Source organism: Oculina patagonica, chromosome 7 (assembly GCF_052425735.1).
Source record: "Oculina patagonica isolate OP01 chromosome 7, crgOcupat, whole genome shotgun sequence".
NCBI lineage: Eukaryota > Metazoa > Cnidaria > Anthozoa > Scleractinia > Oculinidae > Oculina > Oculina patagonica.
Window position 1 is genome coordinate 18,346,272 of NC_135764.1, and position 24,462 is coordinate 18,370,733.

Sequence of the window (24,462 nt, forward strand, 5' to 3'; positions counted from 1 at the left end):
CGAGTTTACACAGTCTTCATACTTTACTATCTTGTCTAAGGATAAGTTACTAATAGTGTAGTTTTCCACCTTATACTACAAGTGGTCTCTTTAACAGGTGGAAAAAACAAAGACGAGAGATTAAGCATGACTTCAAAAAAGCTGAAGGAGTTTGCCTTTCTCGATCGATCGAGCGGCCATACTTTCAATGTTTCAGTTTCCTTGCTTATTTTCATCAACAAATAACTTTTTTCAAATACGAAAAATAAACGCTAGTTTACGAAAGCTTGTACAAAAATGTTTAAAACCGGTTTTACGTAAAAACAACTGTTATACATGGGACACTGAAAACCTCACTTGAATCCCGAAAGTTACCGGCGCTATTGAAGAGTATGGACAAAATGGAGAATTAATTTAGCTACTCGCAAAGCCCGCCGCTAACAGCTAGTGCCCTTCTTGGCGAGAAAGGGCGTAGCAAGGTCTCAAAAACTAATACGAAAATATACAAATGAATTGAATTACAAAAATTACGAAAAAGAATCAGCATAAAACATTACAACGAACATTATTTCATCGTTTGTCTCCGCATACAGCTCGTAATGATCGTAACAATCAAAGCATAACACATCACCTCTTACCCTGTACTGTAAAATATGGCTAATGGCCTCCTACTTGTTTACTAAGCTTTCACAAGTACCTTTAAAATCATCACAGTTTTGAACGCATCTGTACGTCTTTAGAAAAGCCGGTTTTTTGGTCCAAATTCAAAGAGTTGTCCACTCGTGCTTGAAGCGCTGCGCGTGGGTTGAGTTGGCGCGGTCCGGTGATCGGTGGAACGACCCATGCGAAGGTCTTGCTCAATAACACTCGGAAGCAAGCCTAACTTCCGTCATAACATCGCTTACTGTATCATACATAGTGTCTTTGGCTTATTGACTGAATCTCCAACTAAGATATATTTTTTTTTTATTTCAAAGAAAAATGGGAAGACAATACTGATACTTCGAAGAAACATGCGAGTTTCCACTGAGTTCTCATTTAAGAGTTCAGTGCTTGTGCAACAGACGCGCTTGCCACCTTGTTGCTAAGGGTAAACGAATAACATAACCCTAACTGAATTTTTGTGGTAGTAGTTTAGTTAGGCAAAAAGTGCACATATTCAAAACCTGCAGCAAAATATGAAAGATACACTCCTATTTCATAAACAACGCTGACCATGCTCTCTCAGAACTTATTTATGTTAAGGCCGAATTTCGTTATGTTATTCTCAGAAGAAAACTATTATTTTCTTCATCATTTGTTTATTAGATAGTTCGTAAAATGCTCAATTCTTCCGTTTCTTCTAGGAATGTCCTTGAAATACTGGAATCCTCTGTTACTTTCTTGGTTTATATGCTAATTATTTATTTCCGCGTTTTCCGCGATGGACATATTTCTCAGAAATGCGTTCTAGCAGTTATTCGAAAACTTCTGCAACGCAGGGAGAAGTTATAGATTTAATGCAAATATCTTAAATGACAAGTCTTGAGGACTTTTTTCGAATCCCAGTAAATTATTTTGAATGGTTTTGTTTCAAATAAAATTCGAGTGAAGTTAGTAATGGCGATTTTGTCTCAACCTTCTCTTCATTTCCGGTTTTTCTTGGTTTCCGATGTCACGCAATGATACAGTCCGTTTGTGGCGATAGGTTCCGAAGAATGACCGAAGCGTGACCGAATACCCGAATGTGATGCTCGGACGACTTTTTCCACAGAAAAAGGGAAGTTGGTCATTTCTCGGAAAGAGGCTCGGTTTTCGTAGATATAAACCGAGGTCCGTGATGAAATCGATCAGAACTGTTTACCTCTCATGCAAAGAAGACGTGGAGCGTGGCCGTGTGGAATCACCGCAAAGTAAAGGCTTTCCTTTGACGTTAGGCTTCGTGGTGGCGGTCAAAGTTTTTAGAGATATTTTGAAATAGGTTTTTACCTCCAGATCATTCAGGCCCAGCCATGTCGTGTTGGGATACGTTTCAGAACCTGGAAGGACACCACAAGAATCGAATTCTGACAGAGCTACAGGCTGCTTATGGCGGTTCTTTTGAATTCGAGGCGTCCATTTATCTGATGCAGTGGTTGGAACTCCAGCCTTGGTAAGATGCATGACTGTATGATGCTGTATTCAAGGGTAAAACATTGGTATTAGCCAAGTGCTCCAGCTGAAAACTTAATTATTTTAAAAATTTTCCATCGTCAAATCCCCACCCCCTGCTCCCCACTGCTCCCCCCCCAAATTGCCTGGTCAGTAGAGAGTGATCCCCCACATGTTTGTTTATTTTTATTTTTTTGCCTTAGCAGAGAAAGTTTTGCATGCTATTTTCTTTTTATTCTTTTGTCGTTAAAAAGGAAGAAGAATTTGTTAAATTTTATAACAAGGAAGTAACTATTGGCTATTTCTTCTTTCTTTGTTTTAACATAGCAACTACAGAATACAGGACCACTTTTGTCCACCTCATTTTACAAATGTTTGAATGCTTTGTAGAACAAGGCCCTAGGGATAACACAATAGATGCTATGATAGAATTCTTATTCAATGACATGTAAATAAGTTGCTGAACTGTATTGTTTTCAAGATTGTATTTCTCCCTCATCTCCCTTGTTTGTTTTCTATTGCAGGCAGGAGGCAATAAACCCAAACCTTCAGGGAACAAATGTTATCAAAGCCAAGCAGCTAATGGACGCTACAATAGCCCAGCTAAACGAGCATAAAAACAAGGTACGCAAGTTCAATCTGTTTGGCACATAATTAATTTAATCTATCTATTAATTAATTTGTTTATTTATTTATCATTTAAAGTATTGATTTTTCGATGATAGAGGTTCAAGTCAAGATGTTTAATTTTTGAGCTACTGTAAACTTACATTTGGCCACTACTGTATTTATTTATCTGGATGTACTGTGCTTACTGTTTGCATTAAGCTCAGACTGCCATTGTTGTTCTATGTTCCAATTATTTTTTTACCATAAGCACCCCTTTTATGATTTGCTTTGGAGTGAGCCTTAAATTCAATCAGAATGAGAATGGAAAGCTTAGATTACCTCTAGAAATAAATAAGACCTGTAGATGCTGTCTTGTTTTCTTGTTAGTATATTTATGATATCTAAAAGAAATTTACATATTATTTTTAACCCTTGACATATATATGTACGTGTGACTGATTTTATTTTAAATTTTTTTTTTGTAGCTTGAAGGCTTGGCGTCGATATCACTTAATGATTTCCATAATGTGTTATTAGCAAAAAAGGTGCAAGAGGTGATACAACAGCTGGAGGTAACTGAAGGCAATTACATGTTACACTGTATTTATTCAATAATAATTGATTGATACAATGTTAATTTTAAGGTACGTACATGTAACTTTCTCATTACTATAATTTGCCATGTGTCTCAAGTGATGTTTGTTGCCCTGGTTAGCTCCTTTTCATCATTCATTAGTTAACTGATACGTAAAGTTCTATTACCGATATGATATAATCCACCGGTTTATTATAATCTTGCATTTGATTTGTTTACTAGAAAATTAAGTATATTTATAGATGGTTTTGCTTTGTCAAAGCTGTCACTGTAGTTATGTATTTTGATGTTAAATCCTTAGGAGAAGTATGGCAGTGATCCAGTCAAGCTTGCAGAGTATTTTCATGGAGTTGTGTCCAAACTGAGAGAATTAGTTCAAACTGCAACAACTGTAAGTACATATCCTGATTAGAAGTACTCATATTTTACACATTTTACAGTGCGACTACTTGAACTGGGCCAGTTTGCACACAACTCACAGTCATGACAACAGCCGCAATAAATTAAAAAATTCCATGCAAATTCAAGAGGGAATTAATGAAATAAAAAAAAAATGTTTATTAATGTTGTACATGTAGTAGCCTGCAAAGGAAACAACATGCATTAGTCTTTGTTCATAGGCTAATAAATATTTTTGCGACATTTGTGTTACACATGTGGGTCGGATATATACAGGCATTCCTGTCAGTAGATTTTTGTCAGATAATAACAAACCTTGCCAAACAAAAGATGTTCAGCTTGTATTTCTGGGTTGTTTCAACTTTCAGTTGAGTTTTATCCCACAAAAAAGAACCACAGGAAACCTATTCGCTTTTTGTAAAAGTTCAGGCTGATAAACATTTTGGTTTACTTGTTTTTGTGACAGCCAAACTGAAAACCATTCATATCGCTTAAAAATAATTTTGGTTTGAAAATATTAAACTGATGAAAGCAGCACAGAATACAGAAAAGTTAAAAAAAAAATAGTATTTTTATGATGTACCTGTATTTCTTACATTTCTTAAAGCACTGTTCAGTACATGTTGAACATGGGAAATGTTTTTTTTACTAATAAAATTTCTCAGTATGTTATTGTTTTATTGTACGTTTAGATTTCATTAGAAACATTGTCAACTGTGGAAATGGAAGACATGGATACGGAGGACAATACTCCCCCAGATCCTTATGCTGCCATGCGTAAACAACTACAGGATGTTCTTGTCAAGGAGAGCCAGGTTATTTATCTGATAAACTGTAATTATCAGTAATCTGGGGCAGAACTAGGACATACTGAATAAAATATAATTCCACAGTACAGACGTGTAAGACTGCCGAAAGCTCCACACAGTACACACATTAATAATTTCAAGAGAAGCAGATTTACTTGATTGACAGTTTATTCTTGTATAAGAGCAAACCAAAAAATTCTACTCAGTACTGACGGCTAGCTACTTTTGATAGCAGAAACTTGTACTTATGGTTAAAGTCTGAATAAGAAGAGCAAGGCTACATGGCCAGGACATTCTTGATATCAGGGCATATTGGTCTGCACCATTGTCTTGACTTCTCGGGCGAAACACTTTTCTCTCACAATGCCTCTCATCACCCGAGTGTTTAATAGGTACCAGCAATTTAAATGTGTGTAAGTGTGTGGGGAGGGGGAGGACTGTCAGTCAGTCCCCCCCCCCCCTGTCAGTCCCCATTCCATCTTGGGGCGGGGAAACCAGAGTTAAGAATCCAATAGGCATGCTGGGCTGCTAGGCTTTACAGTGTATGTACCAAAAAGCAGGTTTATGATACATGCATATAATGTGTAAGTAAACAGGAAAAAACTTACAATAAGTATGTGATTTTTCAGAAAAATGACACTCTCCTCAAAGAGATAGAACAGTTAAAAGAACAATATGTGATCAAGTTCCAGGAAGTGAGCGGGAAAATAGATAAATGTACGTACGAAGTGGCTGTGCTGTGTAATTGTTTGGTCTGTTACTTTTTGTTAAAATTTTTTTATTACATAGCTTTTTTATATAATCATACATGTGCTCTTGCAGTTTAGTAAACAAACACTCTGTTCTGCTTTATACAATAAGTTACTGTAGGTAATAGGCTTTCAACTGTACATTTAGTGATTTACGACTTCTAAGTGGTACTTGTGAATAGTGGTTTCATTGAGCAAAACATTTTTAATTATCCTACAGAAAGATTCTTGTAATGCATTATTGTTTGTCAAAAATAGGACAGCACATTAGACTGATTTTAAGTAGAGCAGTATACAGCAATGCAATATTTAACTTAAACTGTACAGTCTTGTAGGGTTTTAAAGCAGAAAATGTAATCATTGAACACTTACATCAAACGATATTTTGATTACAGTAGTAAAATGTTTTTTACTCATTTCCTGACATGTACTTGCTTGTATTCATGTGTAACAGTTCAACCTCTTTTACATCTACAGATCAACTGGAGGCACAGAAAATAAAAAACTCATCACAGCTCAGTGAAAATGACAAGGTGAACTTACATAATAGCTACATGTAAATAATTACAATTTGTAACCCTTTCACTCCCGATTTCCCCCCCCCCCGAAACACGTTTTTTAACCTTTAAACTGTATTTTTGGTGCCATGATCTTGAATCTACACCACTGTACCTTAACTTTGCTAGAAAAGCACTTTTTCACACTGCAGCAACATTTTGACGTTATCATTGGAAAACCCTGAAAAGGGGACCTTGATTAATTACTGGTGTATTGGCCAATTTAAGCAATGATTTTGCACCAAAAATGGATCGTGCTTTTCTTTGATTACAGTAGCTCTGTCAGAATGGAACCAATATTCAAAATGAACACTTTTGTAGAAAGGTCAATCCAAGCTCTATCAGATACTTATTACAAAAATCCACTGACGTGCTAATTGATAACGTCACAAGTGGTTCAATAAGTCCAATAGCTGCGCCTCCAAATAGCCCCTAAATGTGCATTTAGGAGTGAAAGGGTTAAATTAGTGTATTTATAGGTGCATTTATACAGTGTATGGATATAAATGAGTTAATTCTCATCAATTGTACTTAAAAATAGAAACAAAGGGTGGAAAAAATAAGCAAAGAGACAGAAAGAATACAACAGGAACTAAGCAGGATGGGAGAAGAGCTGTCAATCACCAAAAGACTGGTACATTGTATTTGTGAATATATCTCTACTTACTTACTTTTAAATGCAGCAACATACTTAAGTGGACAGTAGATGTTGTTGCATCCCTAATAAATGTCCCTAACAGCACAAAAGGGAACAGTTACGGGGTACAATTACTGTTGATTAATGAGAATCAGGTACATACATGTACATGTACATGTAGGTGGGCAAAATACCAGACTTCAAATAAAATGCTGGTCCCATCAATAAAGGACATAGGAGTTAATTAAAACTCAACCTAGAGACCTGAAGTTAATCATCATATTGTCAGCTTATTATACTAGTTTCTTATTCTTGTTTCCTTACTTTTTACAGGGCTTCATTGAATGCCTTTGTAATCACCTTAAAAAACTGTCAGAAATAGTAAAAAACTGTTTTGAAGGAATAGCTGAGTGGCGCCATTTGCAGCAGAGGTCACTGTGTGGCTATCCATGTCCACCATCTCTTGACAAACTTCAAGAAGTGTATGTACTTTTAAACAAGAATTTTGTTCTTTCAATTTAAAACTTTCTTTTGTGTAAACCTTGTCTGAGTATTTATATGCTCTTGTTTTTTACTTATTTATTTATAGTTGTGAAATGCTTGCAGAGCTACTCTGGAAACTATTTCAACAGGCTTCACAGGTCAGTTCAGAGGACTATTTTAAAATTTTCAACAACAAATTTACCAACTTAACTTAACAGAAGACTGCAATGGATAAAACACAACTCGTGTCCCAATGTTTTAAGAAATTATCACAATGCACAAAATAATTTAGTAATACATGCTAAACTATGCAATGCTCTGGAGGGCCTCAACCATTATGGAGGGCTGTCAGACAATTGTGAATTTACTGGAAGGCATTTAATTAAATAATGCTCAGTGTGTTGGACTACACAGATGCTGCTTTTGACAGCAACATTCTTAATTAAATTTGATTCTGTTTCTTTCAGCTTGACAACCTTTTCCACCAAGCATTTCAAGGGAATGAAATAGAACTAAAGCGAATGGATAATGTAAAAACGTCTGCAAGAAATCTCATGAAATTGTTCTTAAACAAGTAAGTTAGAAAATCAAGCCATACATCTGTTAGGTTGTAGAGCTTGAAATTAAACTTAAAAGAAAGATGATGTGGTTCAGAGGTTATGATAATAAGAACCTTCCCTTTTGCCTCTTTGATCTTGGCTGTAATTTGCTATATAAAAAAGAACTGTTTTTAATTTAGTAAAAGAAGTTTTTTTATTCTTATTAATTTTTATTTATTTTACAGCATACAAGAACAAGTACTACTTAATTGCTTACATCACATTAACCACTGCAGTTACTTTAGTACAGTCCAGTTACATACAATACTTAGGATGAAATTACTTACACTTACACTTACTTTTAAGTAAGTGTAAGTAAACATTTAAATATAAAATAATAAAAAAATACATGTAATATATACAAAATAATACAAAGAAAAGAAAACTAAAGAAAAATATATGTAGAAAATAAAATAAAATGGGGATATGCATTAAATTATTATATGCACGTATTACAACTATGTTATTATTTTTTATAAGTGCAAGCAAAGTTTTCTACTATCTGTAATTTGTGTAATAAATTACCCGAATACTAAAATTATCATAGTCATAGATTGTTTAAATGGGAGAACAGTTTTCTAATTTCCATTGAACAGTTTCTTTATTTTTGAATTCATTGACAGAGAGTAGTAACTGAAGGGTACAAAATGCAATTTGCCTCGATTGATGGATTTTACAAAAATTTTCTGCATTGCAGGACATTTATCATAGAAAAACAACCTCCACAAGTCTTGAAGATACAAACAAAGTTTGGAGTTGTGGTTCGGTAAGCTAAAAAATTACTAAATAAGCTAACATGCTGGCCAGCGTGCTGTAATTATTGTTCATCCATCCGTTTGTTTGTTTGTTTGTTTGTTTGTTTATGTTACGTTAACCAACTCAAATTCAAACATAATTTGTGTCTAGGCATCTTCTTGGTGGCAAACTCAATGTCCAAATCCATCCGCCTGAAGTCAGTTGTTCTCTGATCTCGTAAGTATTAGTTAGCTACTGGTCTCCACATTTTACTGAGTATTTCATTGTTTAGTATCTCATGTCTTTTGCACGATCATTTTTTTTATTTAGAGAAAAACAAGCCCAAGGCCTGAACATTGGGAATCGCTCAAAGAGGTAAGAATTTGTGAGTTTTGTCAACTGACAAAATGGTACATATTTTTTTTATTATAATTGAGATTAAGTGCGTGGCGCCATGTACAAAGTGAAAAACATTTATTAATAACTAATTTCTGTCTTTAAAAATGTTTCTTTAATGCAGCACTGTATCATCAAATAATAACCCTGTGCTAAACAGCAAAAAGGCAAGTATACTACCATTTTGAATGTCCGTTGAAACTTGTTCCGTTTTAAATAACATTTTCTTTCTTTCCCCTATCTCTATATTTTAGACACTAGAATTCAATCAAGTGACAGGCAAACTCATAGGCGAATTCAAGAACTTGGTAAGAACTAATCAATAACTACAGGCGTATTTGCGGACTGTATACTTGTTTTTACATTGTGAATCTTGCAACATTCTTGACCATTCTTCGTGTGTATATGACAGGGTATTATTAAGTTCATATTTCGCAAGCAATGTTGTTCACATGCATTTTGAATTTGTGGCTGTGAGTTTAATAGCCTTGGTACCTGGACACACGCTTCTCACTCAAAGTAACTTGTATACCATATTTTCTCATAAACGCCCCCGGCATATTTCACTGGCTGTGAACCCGCGTATTTGAGGCGTCGGGGCCCGGGATCGGACGAACTGCAGAGTGAAGCGACCGAGGGGGAGGGGGGACACTGCGCCGAAGTGCCGGGACAGGTGAACCAGGGACAACGGAGAGAGGCACGAGAGTGACAAACAGAAAATCGAGCGACCCAAAAACGCCGGGACCCGAACAAACGCCCCGGCGACGTGACCCGGCGAACGTGGCGACGTTACGGGGTCCGGCGTTTAATCGAGAAAATACGGTATTTATTTATTCCTGGTATAGTCGCTGACCAAGGCTACAAGACAGGGTGGCAAGAACAAGGAAGTTGTGACAGAGGAGAAGTCTGCGTTGCTACTCACTACACAGATAAACTTAGGAAAAGAGCAGTTTAATATTCAGGTACATTCCATAACACAAAAGTCTGTAATAAATCGGTAAAAATTGGTTAAGTCGGTTAATGACTGCAGAAGTGCCCATGGCAACCATGTATTGACAGTCTTCTCTACTCTAATATAGAGTTTTTCTCACTAGTCGACCTTTTCAGTATTTTTACAGTTGTTTTTATGTATTATTTTCGACTTTATATTGAAAAAATTGTCTATTTTTGTCTTGGCCTGACAGGTTAGAAATCTAGGGATTTATGACATCATTGTACCACCGTAATTATGAACTCATAATCAACACCTGACTGCCAAAAAGATGAACATTGTTCAGTGCTTTACGCTAAATAGCGCAGTTACTTGAAATAATTGGCGGGGAGAGGATACATCGCCCTCCCCAGCCCCACAAACCCTCAAAAAGTTGGCAGCCTTCAGAGGTTTGACCCGTGTAGTTTCCCCGTGTTTAAGTTTTGTGAAACTCCGAAGTAAAATGCGCCTGTCTCCATTAAAACACCACCGCCAAATTGATCTCCTGACAAGTTGTACATGTACAATGAGCACTTTGGTCCCATAAACAATGCCTATGGTTGCATGGCTTATCACTAATTCTTTCTGTTTTTGTCCAAAGGTTATCTCAGTACCTGTGGTTGTGACAGTTCACGGTAACCAGCAGTGTGAAGCCGAAGCCACTGTATTCTGGGAAAACGCATTTGCCGAGAAGGTTAATAGGGACTTATTCAGGTTCTTCTGAAATCAAAATATTTTGAAATCGTGCAAATCTTGGGACATTTAAAATGTGGAAAGAAGTCGTTTATTTATATCACTAAAGTAACGGAAACGTGTTTTTTTTTTCGGAATACATGAAACACGTGTCAAAAAGGCGCTGTCTGGATATTTGAGTAACTTCTTGACGCCTCGTTAAATTTAATGTTTGAGTACTGAGTTTTGACTACTTGGCACACAGGCTACTTCTCACTTAAATGCGTGTGTAACAGCTCAGATCAGAAGTTGTTTTAATGTCCAGTGTGAAGTCAGTACCGAGTGAAGAATGACGATTTCGGTGTGCCCAGAGTTTTCTCTCGCCAGAAATCTTTGTAGACCGCGTTTCTCCTTTAGCAGGATACTGAGTATAAATATTTGCTTTTTCAAAACATAATCTTTTGAATAAGTCACGCAATTGACGTTAGGAGAGGCACTTTCTCAGAGTTGAAACTGTATTCTATTTTATTTAGGAAAGAAAACTATTTGATGTCCCGGACCAGGTTGAGTGGACACGTCTTGCTGATGCTCTGAACAAACGATGGATTCTTAACAATGTTCGCGAACTCAGTCCTGAAAGCATTGCTTATATAGGAAGAAAACTCTTTCCAGGTAGAGCCTTGTTGCGTTACAGTTGATAACTGCCTGGTTTGCCTTTCCTTTCTTTGACCAGAGAATATTCTTTCTTTGAAAACAAACGTTTTAATGACCATTTGAATTATTGTTTCCTAATTTTCAAGGAAAAATCGAGGGAGGCATGGACAACGCTCTGGTGACAAGACAGATGTTTTATAGGGTACGGTTTATGAACTGCGTATTTTGCGAATTATTTGATCATCAATTGCACTATTTCTTTTGTCAGTGTAAAGGTTAGCCACTAACTGTATTTGTATCTGATATCAGGACCATCTCGATAAACGAACATTTTCATTTTGGAAGTGGTTTTTTGGTGCCCTCGATGTGGTATCAAAGCGGTTACTGGATGAGTGGAAAGACGGGTAGGTTTAAGTAGAGACAATTAACGACAAGTGTATCCCTTCTTTCCCTTTGAATCCACTCTCCACGGCAACGATTTTACTGTCACAGATAAAAAAAAAGCTAGACTCAGTAACAAGCGCGGGAAAAACCAAACCACACGCGTGTACTAGGCAAGCAAATGTCTATGCTTGTAGATTTGATTAGATGCATGAAGTCGAATTGAAGCCATTTAATATCTTTGTTCTGATGGTGAGAGAACTTGGCAAACTTAAAACTGTCGGGAAAAAACAAGTGTTGTACTGAGCTCAGTTCATTGTATTTGTAGACGCGTGGCTGGTTTTGTTGGCAAGAATGTTGCGCATGACATGTTGAGAGGGTGTAATCCTGGTACATTCCTACTGAGGTTCAGTGAAGGCGAAGTAGGTGGAGTCAGCGTCGCCTATGTGTCTTTCACTGATGGTGGTAAGTATTACTAATGTGGTTTTTCAGTTGTTGAATAAAACATCCCCCCTAAAAAACACGCCAAAAAAGGACTTATAAGAGTTGGAGGGGGGGGGGGTCTTAGTAGAGGGAGGGGCTAATCTACTTATTAAATCCTTCATACAACTTTTTAATTAAAAACTATTTAATTACCCGCATAAAGTTAAATTTCTCTTTCTTCTTGTTTCAGTTAAAATAATGTTCGGTAATAGAAATATCCAATTCGAATATTTTCCTTTTTTGATACATACTGGTAGGGGTGATAAATCCAACATGTCAGAGAGAGGAACGCCAATGAGAATAACATACGACAGAAAAAGGGAACAACAACAACAAAAACCCCAAATATTGTTTTGTTTGTTTTTGTGTTTTCTAGGTCCGTTTGAAGTTTACGATGTCGCTCCGTGGACGAATGCACACTTGCAAATGCGAAAGTTTTCTGATCGACTCAAAGACTTAGAGGAACTTGTTCAGCTTTTTCCAAGCACCGACAAAAACGACGCCTTTGGGCAATACTATACGAATGATGGTAAGGACGCTGGTTGGGACTTACAATATTTAAACTAATGAAAGTTTTGTTATACCCCCGAAACGAAATGCAGTTTTCTATTGGACGAGAACGTATCACGTGACTCCCTAGGGCGACAACAGCTTGAACCTTGAACTTGCACGTGATCAGGACGCGCTTTCGGTCTCGGGCGTCAACAGTTGAAATATTTAAGTTATTTGTTCACGCAAAAAATTCATTTGACTCAAAGAGGAATATATCCCAATGCAAAATCGATAGCTCATAGTATCGTACAGTGTCAACAGTTTAAATCAACCTCGTTCCCAGAGAGAGACCCTGGGAACGAGGTTGAGTTTTAATGAATACAATTATGTTGTTTCTGCCGTAGGAAATAGTGATGAATAATAAAAACAACAGGGCGTTTATTTTCAGTTTGTTTCTTCTCGACCCTCAGCGTCTCGGCAAAACAAAATTCAGGAAACAGTGAGCTTTAATTCACTGTTTCCCTTGGGGCCAGTCATTAAGTCCTTATTGTATCCCCAAATTCTACAGGCTAGCTACACAAAAGCTGCAAGTAAGACGAATACCAATACAAGTGCTCAGCCTGTTCTTGCAGTACTTTGTACAATTAGAACCCTCTCAAATATGTTTTATTTTCTTTAGAGAACACAGCTGCTGAAAATGATGAGTATCAACGACATTTCCTGGCGACCAGGCTAGCGGGGTGAGAATGCCATTAATTAACAGTGATTAACGTTGGTTACAATTGTGTTCAGTGTCTCTGAATGGTGTCAACAATAACATTGGCAGTTCTCAGTTCCTAAGTACGTAGGCACGTTTGAGGAAAAGAAACGTTTACTGACAAGCCGTAAACTTGTAAAAAATAACGTGGTTTTGGGACCAATTGGAAACGTATTTTTGTATATTTAAACATACCGTATTTTCTCAATTAAACGCCCCCGGCGTTTATTTCAAACTTGGCTTGGTGGACCCGGCGTTTATTTGAAGCCGGCGTTAAATCGGGGCTCGGCGTTTATTTACGGACTGCAATTTTCTGTCAATTTTTCAGATTGATTTATTGTTACCGATCTCCGAGACCAAGGGGCAGTTTGTCAAAGCGGAACGATTTTTCTCTTCGATCTGCCCCGAAAAACTGTCCCTAGGTATCTTAAGTTGATAATTACCCAAGGTTACATCATTGCGGATTGAACACGTTAATGTTGCAATCAAGATTTGAGACAAACAGAATATAAACGGTATATGACCAATAAAAGAGCATGCAAGTAAAGGTTATGGGTAGAAAGATTTAAGTTCATAAACGGCAATGTTGCCAACGTCCTCCTCGTTTTTAAACGTCCTCCTCCAACTTGCAAATAAACGATGGAGGGATCCTCGAGATTTCGACGACTGTAAGCACTAACACAAGAAAGGAAATGCGTCAGTCATTAAGACAGGAACGCGAACACTGCTAGGCCTTTTTGTTGTTGTACAGCATCCATCGTAGCTATGTTACGCCGGACTTTTCCTTTGAACGTTTTTTGAAATCCCCAAAGCAGCATACCGTACTAGTGTGACATAGCAGTGTCATTCAAGAGAATATATTTACTTGTTAGCTTGACCTAAAATAAACGCCGGGACCTCGAACAAACGCCCCCGGCGTTTGTTTTAAAATTAGCAATTTTGACTCGGCGTTTATACGAGGCCGGCGTTTAATCGGGATCCGGCGTTTAATCGAGAAAATACGGTAAGTTACGAAATGAAGTAATTATCAGGTACATCAACATTAAAACCACCCTGCGAGCAGAGCCCTTTCTTTTCCATTGATATACAACCGCAGGGAAGTTAAAAATGCTCAACTCACAGGGTGCATTAAAAACGAGCTTTGTCACTCACCGAGTTCGTAAAATGGAATGGATGTAAATTTTTCATTCGGACTTCTTGTGTAAATGAAGCTGATGCAGTCTATTATCTGCCACCTTTTTATTAGAACGAGACTAGGCGGCAAGAGCCCGATGCATCAGGGTGGAAAGGATGCTACCATGGTAAGTGTCTTTTGATATATCAGTTCAGTTTGAAGTTAGTGAAGTCTTTTGTTTGTTTCTTTCAATAAACTGAATACAATGCAGTTTCTTACTGAGCCCGGGCTCAGTAGAAATCACGGACAGTAACAAATTCAAAGAAGTCTGACTTCTTTAAATGTATCTTGATCGGAATTTTAGGGAAAAGTTCAGATGCAAACGATTTTATTTGTTGTGACATTATAAGGAAGTCTTTCAGCTGATTATCCCTGTGCCCTTGTGTATTCTCTTAAACCGCATTTTTTAAACATACCTTAATAAACTATGGTATTGTCTTCCTTGTCTAATTTTCGTAGTAATCTCTTTTTCCGTTGCCTAGGAAACTCTGTCATCAAGTTCGTTTCCAATAACCGGTTTTCCAGATATGTCATACGGCCTGTACCCAGGCTCCCCTGCGTCTCCAGCCTCGCCCCAGTCTGTTGCCAGTTCGTCCTTCCTAGATGGTACAGAACTCGGCTTAGCCAACCAAGAAATTGTTGGAGACTACGGGCAGATGGCGTCTGAGCTGGCTTTGAGTAACGTGTTTCTTAGCGGCCTACAAGGAGGACCAGCTAGTTACATGGCTGCGATGGCAGCCGCCATGGGCGATGACTTTACAGACCTGCTACTGTCAAATGACGTAAACCCTGCGCAGCCGCAATAGAGGCTAGTAACGAACCTTGGAGACAGTCAAGGAAAGGAGTTACCGTTTGTTGATGAATGCTCGTAAACGTACGGTACTTGTTTTGTTTGACGTAGTTCAGTGAGATTGTTGATTTGCACGACTTCCCACACAGTGATATGAAATGAGAATCGGGCTCGTCTCACGACACAAACGGAGCTTGTTTCCTCGACTTTATGAACAAAGGTTTTGAAATATTTCAATGTCTCTTCCTGTGATTATTTGCTAATGCGCAAAGCGTCGTCGATGATATAGCTAGGTGTTGAAGCAGCACAGCAGTTTCTTTACAGACTATTCCCCTGATCCATGCGCTCTTCCTTAGTTTGTCTTACCAGGGCAATAGAGAGCCTATGTTAGTACCAGGCACTTAATGTGTCGGGAACCAGAATCAGAGAGAAGTTTAAAGAACTGAACTGTGCCTCCATTTGGCTAAATACAGAGTCGTTAGTAAGGTTCATGTTTGGAGTTCGATCTTGGGTTAATGTGGCGGGTGTAATTACGTATTACATGACTCGCTGATGCGAGAGACAAAGTCGCTGATTTTGTTTCTCTCGTAAAATTATGTTGCCTTGCATTATTCGATGTATTCGTTCACAGAACGTTTCTTTTCCTCGAATTGGATGAATTATAGTCATTCGAGAATTTCAAGAGTCTATTCGTTTTCAATGTTTTTTTTTAGGTATTTATGGAGCGTTTGCCGAAGAGCTTGAACACGTTAACCTCTTCTGACTTTTTACTAGAGTTTGCGTTTCTTAATACTGCCATGCAGGTATTTTTAAAACAAGAAAATGGTTCAAGTCCAGTTTAAGTAGAAGAGTATGTCCTGATTGTTGTACTATTTTCCAGTGGTATTCAGGGCGTTAAAATCGATATATATATAAAAACACAAAACAATTAAAATCATTCGCTTTGTCAGTTCAACTCTAACGAAGTGTTGTTGACCGGCAATCGCAGTGTCATTCGTGTCACTGCTTGCTAAGATAAAATCAAGCTAGCTATCTGCGGAAAGCAGCATTTAAAAGCGTTTAGATTGCTGTGCTTGTACGTAAGGTTGACAAAAACGTTTAAATGGAGGATATGTAGATAAATTATATCGCAATACAAGACAAAGTGCTTTGTTTTTCTCCAAGGTTCGTTAACTGCTTCGTAGCTTTTACATTAATGAACAGTAGTTGTATGATAATTTAAATTTCGAGACCAAGTTAACACAGTATTGTTTATGTTGGATTTGTTTTTATTTCTGTGAAGTCGAGCTTGTTATGACAGAGGCTTAGGTATACAATACCTTATAACGCATAGTATTTTATCTGGATGCTTTCGCTACTTTATTTAGTATATAATACAATAGTTTTATTCGAAGTAACATGCTTTCTATGGTATTCTCTGGAACAGCTCCTTAGTGGAGATGGAACGCCTTTAACGTCGAAATGTTATGATTATTCTGAAAAGCAATCGGGGACGCATGAAACATGATTCTATCTTATAGCTACTTTGTTCATTCTGGGCAAAATCCTTGGACACGTTGCGGGCACAAATGTTCCCCGTTTGTCCGCGCGCAACATTTGTTGTGAACACAAATTTGTGTTCGAGACGCAAAAAAATGTTTTGTCAGAAACATTTTGTGTCCTCGACAAATGTTTCCCAGTTTGCGCATTTGTTTTGTGTCCCGCCTGTTTGCTTACCTAAGAAACATACATTTACGAGCAACAATGTGTCCTTGTTTGCTACTAGCCTTAACACCCAATTACAGTCTTGAAGTTAGCCTCCCGAGTTTTGAGATTTTGTTGTACACATGTTGTAAGGTTGAAAGGATAAAACTCATTATTAGGGATGGGAAGGGGAGGTTCAGTATCCAAGGCTTCTGACCAGGATTGAAGATTTGTGAACTTGTACTTATTGATGTACAATGTAAACATGCATAAGCTTAATTAAAAAAACTAGTTATCCTTTACTTTTTTCGTAAATTGCTCAAAATGTACAAAGTTTCAGTGGTAAGCTCGAATTTAGCTCTGAGAGATAAGGTTTTTGAACATCTGTAATTTAAGTAAAAACATTTATCATGTAAAATAACTTTCATTTTTTCATCAAGGAAGTAGTGAAGCGTTTAAGAACTTGTATGCAAGGGTGACGATCAGCTCTATTAAACAACATGTTTAATTTAAGACCTTGATGTAGTGGTTCTCTGTACAAACAGCAACGTTGATTTGCGCAACGTACGAAAATGTAGCCCACCCCTTCCTTTTGGGTTTAAACTGACTTAGTTACCCACCCGTCATAATTTTAGGAAAAGCAGTTAAATGTGTAAGACAAGGGCACAACTAAATCATAAGCAAAAGCAGACGGTGTATAATAAATGAAGTGCTTTCATCTGGTCTACTTGAAACAATACATCTTCAAATGACTCTGGATACTATCGAAGATTTATGAGAGTTTCCAAAATTCTTCAAACAGCTACTAAAGGTCGGGACACACTATGCGACAATTCGCAGCGACAGGTCGCTGCGACGAGTCGCTCCGTGTGTACTGCATAAAAACAAGTCGCTGCGACAAGGTGTTTGTTCGGTGCATAAACAGCCAATTTGGAAGGGTGGGAATGTGAACTAGTTTTCCAATTCAATACGGCGAAAATACATGACGCTCTCTCATTGGTTAATTTATAATTTGTCACAGCAACTGGTCGCAGCGATTTGTCGCAGACGTGTACACACGCAGCCACAACGCTTAAAGACTGTCTGTCGGCTTACGTGAGGTGGGGTGTCCCCCCCCCCTTCCGGGTAGCATTAATGAGAGTGTCATAGGCCTACAGGGATGGATATCAAGTCGATGCTTAAGTTTTCGTCTTAAGCAAAGTCGCAGCCCATTGTATAATGAGAGCGTAATGGATAATTTCTACCTCCAGATGAGTCATTTCTCTCTTATCACTAGCTTGCACTGAGTTAAGTGTCATTTGTATCTTCTTGTGATCATTAAACGGTGTAGAAAGTAATTTACTGTGTGATTGGTGTCAAAACTGATATGAAGGGTTGAAAAGCCGAAAAAGTGTTTAGAGGGAAATGCGGTCCGAGTTTGAAAAACGACCGTGACACCCGAAAAAAAAAAGGCTGAAGAAAGTGAAATAGAGAAATGATATAAGAAAAACAAATATCGGAATCTCTGGGGAAGTATGACTCGGTCCACTGGAGAGTAATTCCTTGAGCCGCAGTCTCCAATCTTGAGAATAACCCATATCAAGTAGAGATTCGAACCCGCGACTCTGAGATGATCAAGTTGTACCCGCCGCGCCGCCACCTCTGAAATAGTGGCTTTGTATACCGGATGTTAGCCTTTCCGCGCTCGCCCGCTTTTTCCCTCTTTCCCCACAAACCGTAGCCTGAATTTCAGACATCCCTCTGTGCTCGCCTGCTTGCCAGAAGGGACGTCTAAACACATTTGAGCCTAATGCCGTCCGGTGACGTCACTACACTGGTTGTAATTCATGCGGAAAAGTTTCCGGGGGGGGGGGGCACTCAAAGTTTTATACGGGGAGGCTCCGCCCCAACCTCTTACCCCTTACCCTTTTATATACCATTTTCAAAGAAATTGTACCCCTTTCGTATACCTTTTACTGAAAAAAGGTACCCCTTTCATATACCTAAAAGACATGACATAGACTTAGAACAGGACGTTTTCTTGTCATTTTCATGTTGTGCTTTTTAAATTAAAATAATACAGCCATAAAGTGCGTCTGTTCGAAATATTTTAATTCAAGGCCCTTTTAAAAACCTAAATGACGGATTTACATACCCTTTCATATACCTAAACTTGTGAAATCCCTACCCTTTTATATACCTGAAGCCTGAAAAAGGTACCCCTTTCAGGCGGAGCCTCCCCGTATAGGCCATTATATGGAGTACCCCCCCCCCCCCGGGAAAAGTTTCTGTCGAGGCCATGAAATTGTGAAAGAAAAATCGCTTCAATAAAGGATTACAGGGTATAAAATTGTTTTAATAGTAAACTATTGAAAACTTGAGACAAATGAATCAGATTTTAATCGACTGCAGCCTATATTCTTTTACGGAACCGATTTAATCTGAACTGAAGCTTATCTAGCGATCAAAATATAATATGTTACGCAGCGAACAAATACAACACACTCGTGAGTACTTAAATGAATCAATTTAGACGGTTACTGAGGCATCAAGAAACGGAATTCAATACAAAAATATCCTACTTGACTATGGGCACTGAGTTCAGAAATCACTGGCTCATCGAGGCTGCAGGACATAAGGGTCGAGCGGCTTTGTTGACAAAACAAGAATACATATATAAATTTGGCAAAACACTGCATGTCGAAGCGACGAATGCCGCCATCTTAAAACCTACCGATTTCCATTACTATTCTTCATGACGAACTTAGGCCTCAAAAAAAATTTATGCAAATTAGGCTAAGGGTTGACTGAATCTACCCATGGCTTATTATTAACCGTAACTGAAGATCTTAGTTCGCGCCTTAGCATGACCGAGGTGTTTCTTTGGAATTTTCGGTAATTACTTTTTCGCACTACCTGGCGCTAAAAATACACGCGGAGAGAAACTCGAAACTTTAAAACTCGGCATTTTTGACACGCTAAAAATGTTTTCCAGACAAGAACACGCGTAGATTTCGCTTCGGCGTCACTCGCGTGGGACATTTAGTCAAATTTACGTGGCGTTCGCGCGAAACATCTCGCAACGTGTAACTCTTATCATGTCTTATTATCGATACTCATAACCGACCTAACTCAATCTCACTGAGATCCCACAACATCCCTTTTAACAATGACTCAGTTATTTAAATATTAAACTCAAGATCTTCGTATATTGGGGACCGAAAACAATGAAACTGCGGGAATTAAAATGAAATATTTAACAAGAAACTTTCATGAATTCGATAACGCGAACGTTCTAAACCATTCTAAAACAAATGGTTTTAAAAGTCACTCTTAACTACAAACTAATCGCAATTACAGTTTCCAGGACAAAATTATAATCATCTACATGATAGTCAGAAGACATTTTATCTTTTAATGTCTTTTAGTGAAATAAAACAAGGCAAAAGTTCCTTTAGCGTGGGGCGTTTCGCAGTGTCAATCCCACGAAGAATGTCGAAACAATTAACGAGAACGCAAGAAAATGCGGGAATAAAAATTGAATTATTTACATAAAGCTAACATGTTTTAAAATCCACTCTCATTTTAAACTACATACAAGCGGGAAGAGAGCACGAAGCGCAATAATAAACTTCCGGAACAATGTTTGTCTACATGACAGTCAAACTGACAGTTTAAAGAGCAACAGAGAGTTCCTTGAGCGTGGGGCGTTTCGTAGGCTCTTCGCAAATCGCGGATTTTGCGACTTTTATTGACTTTGCAGTCGCTGTTGGTAGCAAATCTAATACGGCCAAAACGATTTTGCCCATAGAGTGAATATCAGAATAAATACTTTGTCTATCGCTGCCGTTGACAATTTCCGGGGCAATGTGCGGGAACTTCTGGCGGTAGCCTTCTTGCTTTTCCGCTTTCATTAATAAAACGGGCTTCGGATCTGAGATAAATCGGGCCTTCCCGAAATCTATAATGACGGGATTCCACTGCTGGTCCCGGTACTCCAACACAACGTTGTTGCATTTTAAGTCATTATGCAGAATGCCGCATGAGTGGATGTGGTCCAAAGCGTTAACCAAATTCTTTAGAATAAATAACCAAGTAGGCTTGTCCAGTTTCTTCTTCTTTATTAACGATTGTAGGGTAAAGCTCTTCTGTTTTATTCCGTGAAACTTTGTGATCAGCCGGAACGGCTCGCTCTTTGTCACGATTCCAAACAATAGAGGGACGCCACGGTGATCTTCAAGATGGTTGATCATCTTGGCCTCGTGGCGCACTTCTCTTTTAAGGTAGTCGAGGCTACACTTCCCTTTCTTGTATTCTTTAACTGTCACAACCACATCTCTGTAATATGCCAGGTAGCAGTTTCCAAATGTGCCAGAGCCCAAGAACTTTTCCGATTTTACCAATAACGAGGGATCGATTTCCTTGACATGCCGCTGAAGCACAACTCGCGGTTTGGGTGGCTCTTGGTTTGTTAGGGCTGTTTTACCCGATGACTCGGCGGCCTGATTACTTTCTTTAGCGCAATGCAGTCCCGCGATGGCTTCTTTCTTTACGTTTTACATTGCTTTCTCATTCGCTTTCTTGTTCCTCCACCTCTTTCGGGTCTCCTTTCGTATCTGCTTTATCCGGTCCTTATCTTTTACGTTCTTACGTTTGTTTCTAGCCATCCAAAGGAATGACAATTTAGAAAAGTAAAAAAGTAGCTAAAATTAAGTATTTTAAATTCGGTGCTTGTAAAAAGCGCAGTCTCTCAGGAATGTGAAGAAAAAGTATGAGCGAAAAGCCAGTCGATCGCGTAGCATGGATGCAAAATTTACCGGAAGATCTTCCCATTATTCACACATTTTTTAGTTTACTGATTGGTCGCTCAATAAAAAAGGGCTTATTGTTCCATAGCAATAGTGGTTTGTACAAAAGGCAGTTCAAGTGCGTCTTTCATTCATGCAACTTTCATGGCGGTATTCAAAACACACTGCGATTTATGTCCGTGCATGTTTAACACAACAACTGCACTTCTGAGGCACAGAGAGTCCAAACATCACATTATTACAGAGTCTGCGACTTCCTTCCCGTTCTACAATGGACAAGAGCTCGTACAGATTCCCAAATAAAGAGGACGAAGGTCTTCAAGTTACAAACAATGGTTAAGTGGCATCGTGGATAGCATTAATTCCTGTCTCCATCCAAAAGCCGCAGGTAAGTAATTTACGTAATTTTTCACGTTCGAACAGCTGTAAAGTACCGAATGTGCACATGTATGTGCAATCAAAGTACGTATTTGTTTTGTGGTCTATTGTTTACTGGAAATGATTCCCGGTAATAGGATAACAACATGCCTGAAAGTAGATCGATCAAACAATTTTAATTTCTTGTAAAATAACGAGGACTATACTGTTTGGTTTGTTTTCAGGGAAATGGTGTCGTGTTGAAAGACACTACGTACCCGAAGACTATGTCCAAGTTTTGCTGGCGGACATGCCGAATGCTTTCATTAACAGAGCAAGGGAAAAGAGGCACTTACGCCCACCCCCCCCCCCCCCCCACCCCCTGTATAGAGAGAAAAGTCCAACGTTTTTCACTACAGAGACCATTACCTGAACGACGTTATTTCTGCCCTAGGCAAACAAAGTACCGTACCGTTAACGATAAAGAAAAGTTATCTTGGAGACGAAGAGATAGCTCCGCGAAATGAACCGCAAAATGCTCGTCAAGCTTTAGAGCTAGCCAAAGAGAAAGCACGAAACAGGACAGAAACTGCAACAATGCAAATCGAAATGGTTGTTGGGCTTGGCAAAGGAAGGGCAAGCAGAGAGTTCGAAGTTATCTGGTGGCCTGATCTTTTCTCGAGTGCTAGCCACGGAAAGCTCACTCTGACATTTTATGTTTCTAAAGTGTTGCTTTAATTAATCTACGACAGAACACTTATATACAGTTTTATCGAATAAACATTGTATCTGTGTTATCTTCCAGTCTCACTGTCCAAGCAATTTAAATGCCACCAAGAGGAAACTTAAAATTATTGACAATTGTTAATTGGCTTGCCTTTAGGTATCAAAAGTGTGAATGCACTAGCAACCATAAAAATACCAGAACTAATATCTGATGATTTTTTTTTTAAAAAGTTAAGTTTAAAAACAGTCCATGATACCAAAGAGAGACCAGCTTATAAGTACAGAAAATGTTATTTTTTTTTTACAATATTACCTATTAGAGAGACAGGTCTAATTAGTATACTGAAAAAATGATTTGTTGTAAATTATGCCCTGCCTTCAGATAACAACAGCCTACAACAGACTGACTACCCAAGAGAGACAGGACTAATTAGTAGAATGAAAAAATGATTTGTTATAAATTATGCCCTGCCTTCAGATAACAACAGCCTACAACAGACTGACTACCCAAGAGAGACAGGACTAATTAGTAGAATGAAAAAATGATTTGTTATAAATTATGCCCTGCCTTCAGATAACAACAGCCTACAACAGACTGACTACCCAAGAGAGACAGGACTAATTAGTAGAATGAAAAAATGATTTGTTATAAATTATGCCCTGCCTTCAGATAACAACAGCCTACAACAGACTGACTACCCAAGAGAGACAGGACTAATTAGTAGAATGAAAAAAAAAAATGATTTGTTATAAATTATTAAGCTGCTACTTGGGATAACAAGAAGGACAGAAAAGCTTTGAAATAATGTAATAATACAAGAAATGTTATTGTCTTGAATAGCAACAATGAAAATGAGAGGAAATCTTTTTTTGCTGTTGGTGGTGATGTCTTTCTAATACTTACTTCAGGACTGTATGCCATGAAGTTAAAGTAGCTGCATAAAATTCATGATGCAAATGTGTTAAAAAGGAAACAAAATACTTGTTTTGTGCTTGTGTATTTGTATATTCTAGCGATGCTTACTTGCTACTGAGCTCTTGACTAACAAGCCAAATGTGCTTGTAATGGTTGCATCTCTTAGGCTACTCTTCTTGTAGTGAAAAAGTTACTCCACCCGCATAGCCCAGCTTCTCCTGTAGATTTTAATTTGCTCTTAGTAGTGAGCATTGTTATTATAAAGGCAGGGTTCAAAATAACAGCGTACGGTCAAAACACCAATTTGTCCGGACAAAGTTTCCATTTGTCAGTCATTTTAAACGGCAAACATGTGAAGAAATATTATTTTTTTTGCTTTCTGTAAAACATTAATAACGATGTCTTTCTCGCTAAGTTTTGAGTATCATGTGGAATTTTTAAATGAAAAATAGTGAGCCTTCTAACATCACACAAACAAAGAGTATCAATCAAAGACAAATTCAATTGAACAGCAACAAACAGTTTAAATAAATTCCTATTTTCAATATTAATTTTGACCGGACGAGAACAATGCGTGATCGAGTTTAAATCTGTTTGGCTTGTCAACATAAGGCGCAAATTTACGGAAAATTATTTCAACCCAGAAAGGCAATCTCATAAGTCCTGTTTGCATGAACCACGGAGTGTGCATGACATGAATTCCTTTACCACATCATCTCCGGCTTGCTTTTTATTCTTTAACTTCTAAAGGGTTCCCACACGATATGCGAACAAACCCAGAGAACCCAAGAGTTGTTTGCAGTTTCGCATTTCACAATGCAAAGAGCAAAGATTTATGCTGCTCATCTCTTCTTCCAACAGAAAGTTCACATCTACATAAAGAAAATAAATTAATAAAGAATTACTAAAAGGGAGCTACAGTTCTGTAGTGTGAAAGCAATAT

The 24,462-nt window shown here is 38.1% G+C and overlaps 2 protein-coding genes and 1 pseudogene across 3 annotated transcripts; 2 read left to right on the top strand and 1 right to left on the bottom strand.

Annotated features, from left to right (window-relative positions):
* Positions 1 to 1,725: 1,725 nt before the first annotated feature.
* LOC144661352 (signal transducer and activator of transcription 5B-like) lies at positions 1,726 to 17,241 on the top strand. 2 transcript variants are annotated; one of them, XM_078522076.1, is made up of 26 exons: positions 1,726 to 2,110; positions 2,634 to 2,733; positions 3,204 to 3,290; positions 3,615 to 3,704; positions 4,405 to 4,527; positions 5,151 to 5,238; positions 5,748 to 5,803; positions 6,369 to 6,461; positions 6,798 to 6,946; positions 7,054 to 7,105; positions 7,415 to 7,521; positions 8,244 to 8,312; positions 8,453 to 8,518; positions 8,612 to 8,656; positions 8,802 to 8,844; positions 8,932 to 8,985; positions 9,523 to 9,639; positions 10,249 to 10,341; positions 10,853 to 10,991; positions 11,120 to 11,175; positions 11,283 to 11,377; positions 11,683 to 11,819; positions 12,214 to 12,366; positions 13,009 to 13,069; positions 14,333 to 14,387; positions 14,720 to 14,886. In XM_078522076.1, exons 1-26 carry the CDS (start codon positions 1,971 to 1,973, stop codon positions 14,720 to 14,722), a joined length of 2,271 nt encoding a protein of 756 aa, XP_078378202.1. In that variant the 5' UTR covers positions 1,726 to 1,970; the 3' UTR covers positions 14,723 to 14,886. The 2 variants fall into 2 exon arrangements, with proteins under 2 accessions (XP_078378202.1, XP_078378201.1); XM_078522075.1 differs by having other exon boundaries at positions 1,734 to 2,110; positions 14,743 to 17,241.
* A 2,749-nt stretch (positions 17,242 to 19,990) lies between these two features.
* LOC144659255 (uncharacterized) lies at positions 19,991 to 21,379 on the bottom strand. Its single transcript, XM_078519682.1, has 2 exons — positions 21,356 to 21,379; positions 19,991 to 21,259 (listed from the first exon to the last, which is right to left on the bottom strand). Exons 1-2 carry the CDS (start codon positions 21,377 to 21,379, stop codon positions 20,387 to 20,389), a joined length of 897 nt encoding a protein of 298 aa, XP_078375808.1. The 3' UTR covers positions 19,991 to 20,386.
* Positions 21,380 to 21,635: 256 nt separating this feature from the next.
* Positions 21,636 to 22,615, top strand: LOC144659744 (uncharacterized; annotated as a pseudogene).
* Positions 22,616 to 24,462: the final 1,847 nt, after the last annotated feature.